The 11,950-nt window shown below is 44.4% G+C and overlaps 1 protein-coding gene across 3 annotated transcripts in view; it reads right to left on the reverse strand.

Moving 5' to 3' along the window:
* Positions 1–2,977: 2,977 nt before the first annotated feature.
* Positions 2,978–11,950, reverse strand: part of nek1 (NIMA-related kinase 1) — a 42,514-nt gene continuing 33,541 nt past the window's right edge. For all 3 annotated transcript variants that reach the window (XM_015607348.3, XM_015607349.3, XM_007255233.4), the window contains 3 exons: positions 11,004–11,137; positions 5,593–5,725; positions 2,978–4,483 (listed from right to left, as the gene is read on the reverse strand). In XM_015607348.3, the coding sequence (XP_015462834.3) occupies positions 4,470–4,483; positions 5,593–5,725; positions 11,004–11,137 (281 nt within the window). In that variant the 3' untranslated portion in view covers positions 2,978–4,469. The remainder of the gene's footprint in view (positions 4,484–5,592; positions 5,726–11,003; positions 11,138–11,950) is intronic.

Below are 11,950 nucleotides of genomic sequence, written 5' to 3' on the forward strand. Positions count from 1 at the left end.
TCCACCTGTTCAATCAGCCTCAGTCTCAGTCCCCAAACAGGTGGCCACCCATAGAGGGTGTGCCCGTGCCTGGTTGGAATGAAAACCCGCAACCACAGCGGCCCTTTCTGGACTGGATTGGTGACCCCTGCTCTGGATGATCTGCAAAGATCTACAGCTGAGGTGGGGGACTGTACATAGGACAACAATCAGTCGTACACTGCACAAATCTGGCCTTTATGGAAGAGTGGCAAGAAGAAAGACATTTCTCAAAGATATTCATAAAAAGTCTTGTTTAAACCACCTGGAAGAAACACCAACCATGTGGAAGGTGCTCTGGTCAGATGAAAACAAAATAAAACTTTTTGGCCACAAAGCATGGGAAGATGGATGAAGCCAAATACAGGACCATTCTGGAAGAAAACCTGTTGGAGTCTGTAAAAGACCTGAGACTGGGACAAAGATTTACCTTCCAACAAGACAATGATCCAAAACCTAAAGCAAAATCTACAATGGAATGAGTCACAAATAAACGTATGCAGGTGTTAGAATGGTCAAGTCAAAGTCCAGACCTGAGTACAATGGAGAATCCAAAGAGCTGAAAACTGCTGTTCACAAACGCTCTCCATCCAAGCTCACTGAGCTCCAGCTGTTTTGTAAGGAAGAATGGGCAAAAATGTCAGTCTCTCAATGTGCAAAACTGATAGAGACAAACCCCAAGCGACTTGCAGCTGTAATCGGGCGGGGGAGGGGAATAGTATTGCATTGTTGTTGATTCTTCACAAAAAATTACAATTTCCAAAAATTACAATCTTTATGTTTGAAGCCTAAAATGTGGCAAAAGAATACTTTTGCAAGGCACTGTAGATGGTGTGAGGAATCACTTCCAGAATCATTTAAATGTATGAAGTTGTAGATTGGACATTCTCTTCTATGTATTTTAATGCACCACAGAACATTCACCTCCAAGTTCTTTTATCTTCATCATTTGGGCCACTTAGCATTCCCTTTCACATATTTCCACCTGTACAGTGTGTGACATTTTACAATCTCTTTCAAGTTCTAAACGGTTTGAATTGGGGAATTTAGCACCATGTAAGACACAACTTGGGATAAAGTCCTTTTACACATCATTTTCAAACATGTAGTCTTATACAGCATTGTTTTTGTCTTTACGCTCTTATATAAGAATAACCACTCAATCACCAAGTTTGTTGCACACATACAGTGGTATGAAACAATTTGGGCACCACTGATCATTTTCATAAATTTCATTTAAATCATTGGTTGTTCTGAGTTTTTAGTTTTAGTTATTAGGATTTACAGAACGTGTGCAATAATTCTGTAAACTAAATTAGGCAGGTGTATAAATGTGGGCACCTCAACAGAAAATTTACATCAATATTTAGTAGATCCTTCTTTTGTAGTAATAACAGCCTCTTAACGCTTCCTATAGCTTCCATTGAGAGTCTGGCTTCTGGTTGAAGATATTTTGGATATTTTTTATTTACAAAACATCTCCAGTTCAGTCAGGTTTGATAGTGTCTGATCATAAACAGCTCGCTTTAAAATCACATCACAGATTTTAATAATATATAATACATTTTTAATAATATTCATGTCTGGGGACTGAATGTTGTACTTGTTCCTCTGCATAAATGCTTTAGTAGATTTTGAGCACAGTTAAGGGTCGTTGTCTTGTCCCATGGAGACCATTTTTGTATCTTTTTTGATACTGAATCATCAACAGTAAGACCTACAGTTCTTTAAATGGTGCTGTTTTTTTGGGACCTTCTGGATGAGTTGTTTATGCCCTTTTGGGGTAATTTCAGAAGGCTGGTCACTATTGTGAAGGTTTACCAGTGTTCCAAGTTTTCTCCATTTGTGAATGATAGCTCTTATTGTGGTCTGCTGGAGACCCAAAGCTTTAGACATGACTTTGTAACCTTTTCCAGATCATCTATCCTGCTTAATGCTGTCAGATAGGTTCTATTTTATTGATTCTTAATAAATCAAAATGAAATATATTTTATTTACTCAGGTTATATTTGTTTCATATTATAACCTGAAAAATGTAAAGTATGCAAAAAACAAACATACATTTTTTTTTTTAATCAAGATGTGTAAATGCTATGCTTGTTCACCAAAAATATTATTAAATAAATGTAAATATACCATAAACATATCATTTTTGTTGCCCCAATTTAGGGAAATAGGTTTCCAAATGTTTTATGATTTGAGACAGTTCTAAGAGTACATCTAAAAATAAACTCAGACACAGAGCTGCAGGGGGGTATTTTAGCTAAACACCTGTATAAAAAAAGACTGTAAAGACAACCTGGCACTTACAGATATGATCTGCATGCGCGCTGTGCGTTTTTCATTTTGTGTAGTTTAGAACACATTCTGTATATTTTACAGTGTGTGTATATTATACATTGTGCAGATTTGATGCATTAGTATTATGTTTCACATTACATTTTAACAGTTTACATTGTACATATTATGGTAATTTACTTTAAAGTCTATATTTTTACAGGTTAGTAAGATTGTGGTTTTAAAAAAGTATTTTAACTCCCAAACACACCACTCTTCAAAACACCTCAACAAAAGAAGTGGTGGAAGGTACGCTTGAAACTAAAGAGCTTCAGGAGCTTAGATACAAAAATAGCAAAGTAAGATCTGTTGCTCTGTAGTCGTCTGAGAATGTGGAGGTGTTTAACTGACAGTCTGACAGCTTGGCTTTGGGATAGCCCCTGATTCTGCTCCAAGTGGGACGTGTGTAACAGCTGCACACCTGTTGGCTGACAGGATCACAAGAGCGGACGCAGGTCCAGTCATGTTCCATTTACCCAAAAAAAAAAAAAACAAGTGTGATGCTGAAAATAAAGACATTGGCAGAAGATCTGAGGTAGGTTAGTTTGATGGTCCGAGCCAGTTTGAGTTCCAAAATGGATCATTGAAGCATGCCACATAAACACGTAATTACACAAACATCTTTACATTAAAAAAAAGGTTTATTTATCAATACAAAGATAAAAGGTTTTGTGTCTATATCAGACAGCACATAAATATCATCTTTCCCATTCCTCTGCTCTTTTTTAAATCATTTGACAATAATCTGTACAACACTTGCATTTTGAATGTACCACAGCAGAGCAGTACAATTACATCAATCCATTACATCACGAAAAGGTGCAACAGCAGAAGGTGTGTATAATGCATGCACAGGGGATATATGCACATTCCATTAACACCTAAAGGGGGATTCCACTGTATCAAGGTCAATGGTTAAAATGTAAACAAAGTCGTTCAGAGTGGTTTAAAGTGGAAATATGCAGGTCTATAAGAGCTTTTAAATGGCAAAACTGTTTTATCACAGTGGTGATGAATGGAACCAGATCATCTTGGGGTTAAAGGTATGTATAAATGGCTAAACCCCTAAAAGGTTTAATAAATGATTGTGAATACAAAATCAAACAATATTCATTCAGAGTATTCAGATACAAGGACTGAGAAATGTGAGCTAAAATCCGAGCTAAAATCCAGCGACAAGAAATCGGAGCATGATGTTCACATGACTACTTGAATAATCACAAAAAAAAAACTGCAGAAATCTGTTCATAATATCTGTTATGATTAGATTTCTGTGACTTCTACACTGAAGAAGCACATGCAAGGCATTGGGAAATAAAATAGACTCCATAGTTTGCCAATCACTATTTCAATATAACCATGAAATCAATGAAGACATGTGTATCTCTACAATGCACCAATCTGTATGACTTTGTCTTCTTTTTAACAACTGAGTTATGCAGAAATTGTGAAACATTGGTGGAACTACAATTTAAAGAACACGATCATTGCATCAATTTATGCTGTAAATAAGCTTAAAGCAACTCCATCCTGTCTTTTGAGTGAAGCCTCTGAAGTAGGAAAAAAGTACCGGTCCTAACCAGTTCTGCATGCACTCTCACAAAAGTTTAGTTTTGTCCTGTAAAAAGTAGAAAAAGGAGGTGTAGAGTGTGTAAAGACTGGTGCAGAGTGATGAAGCCGAGGTTTGCCTCATGTCACACATAAGCACCTGTTGCTGGATGGATACTGACCCTGACCTCAGACACTGGCCACCCAGGTCTAGCATGGCTTCAGCTGTTAGAAAATACTGTAGTAACATGAATTTGGTGCACACAACCGGTCAACAGTTAGAAACATACATACATAAGCATACATCTAACACACACACATTCTCAACACACTCATCTCTCTTTCTCTCTCACACACATGAAGTTAGGCTTTGGTTAAATATTACTTTTCTTCTTATACATGTATTTTACACAGTAGTGCTTCAGTTGCTGGTCGTGGACAGAAGACAGTCATTCATAAACTCCAAACTGACCAAGCTTTCTCTCACTGCTTCACGCACAGCATTAGGGGAAGACTTCACTCTGCCAGCAGATTGTCCAAAGCAGCCGGCAGCCTGCAAGAGTACCTCATTCATCATTATCTGCAGAGAGACAGAAAGTTAGAGAAAGACCAAAACAAAACGAAAGGGAGAGAAGAGGGAGAAAGGAGCTGCATGTTAAAAAGGTTCTACAGGTTCGGATCTGAACTTAAGTTTATACTGAGGTTTGTAGAGGTCAGGTTATTCTCAAAATACTAAATGCAAGTGATTACAAAATAAATAAAAAACAAAACATATGAAAATACTTTTTTTTAAATGTGGCACATGTTCTTTACAGGCTAACTGGATCTGTGCACAGAGAAATTCAAGGGGAATATAGCCTGTTCCTACATTAATTGAATTACTTGTGGTACACATACAGTTGCAAGGGGCGGGATTTAATTGTGATTTAACTGGTTGATCCTCCTCAACCAAACGTTTCCTGTAGTTCCTGACCAGACCTGAACAACAGTCAGGAGGAATATTGATCATTTCTCTTCACTAAACTGTTTCAGTTCAGCAATATTATTGGGATATCTGGTGTGAATCGCTCTCTTGAGGTCATGCCACAGCATCTCAACTGGGTTAAAGTCAGATCTCTCCAGAAGGTATATTTTCTTCTGTTTAAGCCATTTGGTTGTTGATTTACTTTTAGGTTTTGGGTCGTTGTCCTGTTGCATCATCCATCCTCTGTTGAGCTGCACTGTGAATGTTAACATGTTCAATAAAATCATGCAAACAATTTTTTGTAAGTTACTAGTTTAAGCAGACTGTGCTTGTCTATTGTTGTGACTTAGATGAAGATCAGAACACATTTAATGACCAATTTATGCAGAAATCCAAGTAATCCCAAAGGGCTCATATACTTTTTCTTGCAACTGATATGTCTCTTAGCTTGTCCAGAAATGAACAGTCACTGAAAGTGAAAAAATGTTAACTGAGATGTAATATTAAGTAATATTAAAGGAATTACATAAATATGACTGGTTATGCAGCAATACATGCAGTTATGCAGTTAAATTATGAAGTTAGCACCAGTTGCAACAAAAGTGGTGTTAAAACAGGTCAGTGGAGCAGCAACATGATTTAGAAGCTGTTATTTTTAGGTAAAATGCTACCAGCGCTACTGAACAGACACATTTCTCATACACTATATTGCTATTTGCATATACCTTCTTGGTATGCTCCATCTGCCATCACCAAGTGGAGGATCTTGGGATACAGATGCTGGTGTTTGGTTCCCAAAATGTTCTGGACCATGCTGGAGCCCATATCGATATTCTCGTCTTCATCTTCGTGGATGGCCTACCAAAACAAATAAGAAGTAGACAGCAGTACACAAGATTTAGTGAAAAGCTCAGTTGATATGAGATGTGTTTCAATTCATTTATCCCTTATGGATTTTAAAGGAGAATGCAGAGTTTTTTTTATCCATTTCCCCACATGATTCATTTTGACCAGACTCAACCGAACACATCACATAAGGATGAGTGATACTAGTTAGTAGAAAACTAAAATAAATGGACACATATGTTTTTAATACTGAAACAAATATAACAGGCATATTCTGCAGCAAGAAAGGAGACTATTATAGAAAACATGCAGTTTTGAAATTTCACCTTCCAGCCTTGCTTTTTTTTTGCTTAACACAACACTTGCATAATTAGTCTTTTAAACATTTTTACAATTTAAAAAACAAATTTTAAACAGTAAATAACAATACACTGTTAATTGTGGTCACTCAACTGGAAAATTGAGTGATGCTTTAGGCTCAAAAGAGAGAGAGTTACAGAAAGTGTAACAAGAGATAAATCAAGCTGACCAAATAGTGAAAAATGTTCACTAAAAAACTGAAGAAAAAAAAAACTGAAAAAACTGAGCGCGGATAGCTCGTTAGAGCCACCGCGAAAAAAGAAAGGCTATGGAGCTCTCTCTAACCGTGTGGACTCGGTTGTATCGGAGTTACACCAGCTAAAGAACCTGATCTTAGCTATGAACAGCCAGACACAGGACCGAGCAGGTGAGAGCCCCTCGGTTGAGTTTAAGGAGTCCGTTTCGCCGAGGCGGGAGGCTGAGTTTGACGTTCTCTCAACGGCTGCCTCCAACGCGAACTTTACGCAAGGGTCGGCTCTCGAGCACGAGATGGGGTTTGGATCTTTTCCGACCGATAGCTCTCCTGCACCCCCACACTCCCTGTCTTCGGATGGAGCCAAGGGAAGTGAGGACACACACCCCGCAGCCTCTCGCAGGGCTTCAGTGGAAGAGACGCTTAAGTTAGCCTTAGCTAGGCTAGGCCTGGATACACCAGCAGCAGGGAGCGTACGCTCTAACGCGCTGTTTAAACGCCTGGAAGCGGGTGCTTTCGCGGTGCCGCCTTGTCAGGACTTCGTGTCTGAATTCTCGGCTGCCTTTCAGAGCGAAAAAGCAGGTCGGCCGACGGAGACGGCGCGCTTGCTAGCATCCATGGACGGAGCGGCTGACTATGGACTGGCCTCCATGCCTGCGATCGACCCCTGTGTGGCTTCCACGGTGGTTTCGCCAGACGAAGCGCTACGGCCGGAACCTCGCTGCCCGAGCGCGGAGTGTAGGCGCACGGACGAGCTGGTTGTTAAACTGCACAACTCAGCGACGCGGATGGGGAGACTGCTGAATTCCCTCTGCATCCTACTCATTGCGCTGCACAATTCCCCCGCATCCACGGAGGACTCAAATAGCTCGGAGGAGCTTCTGAATCTAGCCCTCTTGACCGCGGTTTACATGACCCACGATACTGGTCGGCTCGTCGCTACGAGCCTGCATGCTCGGCGCCAGGTGTGGCTGGCCCAATCCTCTCTGCCCGAACCTTGCCGAGCTACGCTGCGGTCCGTGCCTCTCAAACCCGGGTCTCTCTTCGGACCAGCAGCCAAGGAAGCCCTGGAACGACAATCCTCCCTGACGGAGGCTCGAAAGCTGCATAATACCGGGCAACCACAGAGTTTTCGTCGCCCACTACAGCGGGCTCGAGGACACGATAGAGAGGCGCTTCGGAGCCGCAGCTCCGCCGCCGCGCCCCGCAGGCCCCACGGTCCCGCCGAGAGCGCCTAGGCGACCCCCCCACCCTTCCAAGCCGCGCGCAGCTGCCGCTGCTGACCGCCGCTGACATGCTACGGCCGGTGACGCTGTTGCTCTCACCATCACATTTGGCCTACTGGACAAAGATGATCTCAGACCCGTGGGCTCTGAGCACCATGACAGTGGGTTACAGACTGCAGTTTCGCCGCCGGCCACCAGTATGTTCTCGCCCTACGGTGACCAAAGTTCGGGATCCCGTTCGGGCTGCAAGCCTCTCCCAGGAGATAGGCTCCCTGCTGGCCAGAGGAGCCATAGAGTTAGTAGACCCTCACGTTCACCCCGAGGGGTTCTACTCAATTTATTTTGTTGTTCCGCAGAAAGACGGCGGTTTGAGACCGATCTTAGATCTCCGTCGCCTGAACAAATTTTTGAAAGTTCTTCCATTCCGGATGTTACACACCGCGACTGTTCTCCACGCGGTTTCCGAAGCGGAGTGGTTCACCCTAGTGGATCTCAAAGACGCCTACTTTCACGTTCCAATCGTTCCAGAACACAGACGGTTTCTCAGGTTCGCCTTCCGAGACAGGGTATTCCAGTTCAGAGTGCTACCGTTCGGCCTTTCACTGGCACCAAGGGTGTTCACGAGATGTATGCGGGCGGCCCTGTCCCCCCTTATGGCTCAGGGGCTGAAAATCTTGCCCTATCTAGACGACTGGCTGCTGTGTGCCCCCTCAGAGCAGAGGGCTCACACAGACACACTCAGATTACTGCAGCACACGCAAGCGCTGGGGCTCGCGGTGAACTGGAACAAGAGTGTTTTAATTCCTGCTCAGTCCATAACCTTTTTAGGCATGGTCTTGGATTCACGTCGCATGTTGGCCACCCTGCCTTCAGCTCGCGCTGCGGCTATACTATCGGCCATTCACAGCCTCAGGTGGGGCGCCAAGGTGCAGTATGTGAGGCTTTTGCGACTACAAGGTCTTCTCACCGCCGCTACGCAGGTGGTGGCACTGGGGAAGCTCCACATCCGACCATTTCAGATGTGGCTCATCAGTCTGAAACTGGATGCGGCACGGCACAGGCGCACACGCGTTCGCATTACCAGCGAGTGCTTGGCTGCCCTCGATGTCTGGAACTCTGCTCCCTTCCTGCTGTCAGGGGTAACGATGGGCCAGATTCCTTCTCGCAGAGAAGTGATCACTACAGACACGTCAGCCACAGGCTGGGGGGCTGTCTGGAACCACAGCGCAGTGCAGGGTGTTTGGTCCATGCGGCAGGCGCGAGACCACATCAACATCCTGGAGTTACGTGCCATAGTGCTCGCCCTGAGACATTTTCTCCCGGTGCTCCGCGGCAGACATGTCTTGGTGAGATCGGACAATGTGTCAGCAGTCTATCATGTAAACCACTTCGGCGGAACACGGTCCCGCAGGCTATTAATGCTGGCACAAGAACTCTGGACGTGGGCTCACCCCAGAGTGTTATCTCTGAGAGCATCTCATGTGACAGGCGCCACCAATGTCACGGCGGATGCGCTATCTCGCCGTTCTCTTCACCCAGGACGATGGAAGCTACACCCGCGTGTGGTACAGCTGGTGTGGGAACGGTTCGGGGAGGCTCGAGTAGACCTCTTTGCCTCTCCAGACACGACACACTGCCCTCTCTGGTTTTCGGAGATGGCACTATACAGCCCATTGGGCCAGGATGCCCTGGCTCACAGATGGCCGAGAACTCTGCTCTATGCCTTTCCCCCTTTGCCTCTGATTCCGGCTGTATTGGACAGAGTACGCCTGGAACAGCATCGGGTCCTCTTGGTGGCCCCGAAGTGGCCGTATCAAACATGGTTTCCAACGCTGCTGTCATTACTCCATGGGGTTCCATGGGAACTTCCGTGTCGAGCAGACCTGCTTTCACAGCTGAACGGACAGGTGTGGCACCCACGTCCGGAGCAACTCCGGCTATGGCTGTGGCCCTTAGGCCCACCAGCACCTTAGACTCGTGCACGGCCCAGGTCAGACGCACGATCGATAATGCTAGAGCTCCTTCTACGCGGGCTCTATACGAGGGCAGGTGGAAGGCTTTTGAAGCTTGGTGTATTAACCAAGGTGTGGTACCACACCTCTGCACACTACAGACTGTCTTGTCCTTTCTCCAGACGCTACTGGAGGAAGGCAGGGCCGCTTCGACGCTCAGGGTATACGTGGCGGCCTTAGCCTGTCACGTGATGCCGGTTGACGGTACTTCCTTGGGCTCTCATAAGCTTGTGACTGCTTTTTTGAAGGGAGCTAAGAGACTAGCTCCCCCTCGTAAGCCGCGGTATCCCCCCTGGGATCTTCCGCTAGTCTTGAACGCTCTCTGCAAGGCTCCTTTTGAACCGCTAGAGCGGGCAGAGCTGAAATGGATCTCTCTAAAGGCTGCTTTCCTGTTAGCTGTTTGCACAGCAAAGCGGAGCTGTGAGCTGCATGCGCTGTCTATCAGCCCCCTGTGTTTACAGTGGGGCTTGGATGATTGCAGTGTGAAACTGAGGCCGAACGCTGCGTTTCTGCCTAAGGTGTTGAATCCTGCTTTTGTGAACCAAACCATTGATCTTCCAGCCTATGGGGACGATTCTGATACCAGGAGGCTGAAGTTATGCCCTGTAAGAGCTCTACGGGCATATGTTTCTGCTACGACGGCTGTTCGTCAAACGGACCAGCTGTTTGTATGTTTTTCTGCTGCGAAGTTGGGGAAACCACTTTCGAAGCAACGGCTATCCCACTGGCTTGTGGAGGTTATTCAGGGGGCCTACAGGGCTGCAGATCGCCCTTTGCCTGCCCCGACTACAGGACATTCTGTCAGAGGCATCGCCACATCTTGGGCTGCGCTTCAAGGAGTGTCTCTACTAGAGATTTGTGCAGCGGCCACATGGTCGTCACCATGCACCTTCTCTCGTTACTACAGTGTGAACGTGGCAGCCGCCGAGGGCTTGTCTACGGCGGTTCTGTCTGGAATCTCCTCGTGACATCGCTGGTATGCATCATCCACATTAAGCACCGCCCTGGCGGTCAGTAACTATGAAACATAACGCTAGTTACGTATGTAACTGTGGTTATGTGAATAGTGGATGACCGCCAGGGTTCTTGGTCACTCGGATTGCGAGTAGAACCAAGTTTTGAGGAGGAGCAGCGAGTGCCAGGGGGCATTTATACCCCGCTTGCGTCACACGCTGTGTCACGTGTAGTGACTTCGTTGGTATACAACTCTCGGTTCGCCGTGGGCACGGCAGGGAATACATTCACATTAAGCACCGCCCTGGCGGTCATCCACTATTCACATAACCACAGTTACATACGTAACTAGCGTTTTTGGTAGACCGAAGCTCTCCACACTTTAGCATTGACTTCAAATAACAACTCAATAATTTCAGCTGGCCTTGCTAATTTGCTAATCAGGTTTAATAAATATGGCTAAAAGGTCATATCTACAAGGATTGGGGTGTGACACATTGTTGAGTCTCTTAAGCTGATCTGTCTTACAACACGTGCACACAGACCTTGATCTTGTTGTAGGCCTGGATGAAGTGCTCGAAGCCCATTGCCTGCTCCAAATGGAAGCGCAGCTCCTCCAGACGACTGAAGATACTGTCCTGCTGCTCACAATCACTCTCCTCCTCTTCCTCACTATCGTCTACTCCCAAACACACAAGAGACAAAAACACAAACACTTCAATATCTGGCCATAATTCACATTACTGCTTCATGATAATAGTGCCAGTGGACAATCTATAGAGAAGGCCTGTGCCAGTGATTAAACAGCGTTTCAACAGCTACAACTGACGGTAAACATTAACCTAATTACAACTGGTTTAAAAATCCTAATTCTTTAAATTATTAATTGATTTCATTTTTCCCTCCCTGGACGTGGCCGCAGGAGAAAAATTGACAACAAATCAAAGAGATGGATAATACGAATGGTAACAAAAAAGCCCAGAAAATCTTCTATAGAGATTAAAGGTGAACTTCAAGCTCAAGGAACATCAGTGTCAGATCACACCTTCCTTCCTTGTTTGACCAAAAGTGGGCTTAATGGAGACGACCAAACAAAACATAAAAAAGCCAGAATGGAATTTGCCAAACTACATGTTGACAACACACAAAGCTTCCGGGAGAATGTCCTGTAGACAGATGAGACAGATCAGCTCTATGGAAAAATTAACCATATCAAGAAAAGACATATGTGTTATAACTTATTATTAATGATTTTTAAGGCCTTTACAACCTAATTAGCAACAGTTAATAAACTAATTATAAACCATTTATAAACCCTTTATAAAAGGTAGTCTTATTTTAAAGTGGTACCAAAACATGCCATCTGGAAAAGGCAAAATACCTGCTGAAAGGTGCAGAAGTCTCATTAACAGTTACAGGAATTGTTTGAATGCAGTGATTGCCTCAAAAGGTTGTGCAATAAAATATTAATTTAAGGGTATCATCATTTCTG

This window comes from Astyanax mexicanus, chromosome 1 (assembly GCF_023375975.1).
Source record: "Astyanax mexicanus isolate ESR-SI-001 chromosome 1, AstMex3_surface, whole genome shotgun sequence".
Taxonomy (NCBI): Eukaryota; Metazoa; Chordata; class Actinopteri; order Characiformes; family Acestrorhamphidae; genus Astyanax; species Astyanax mexicanus.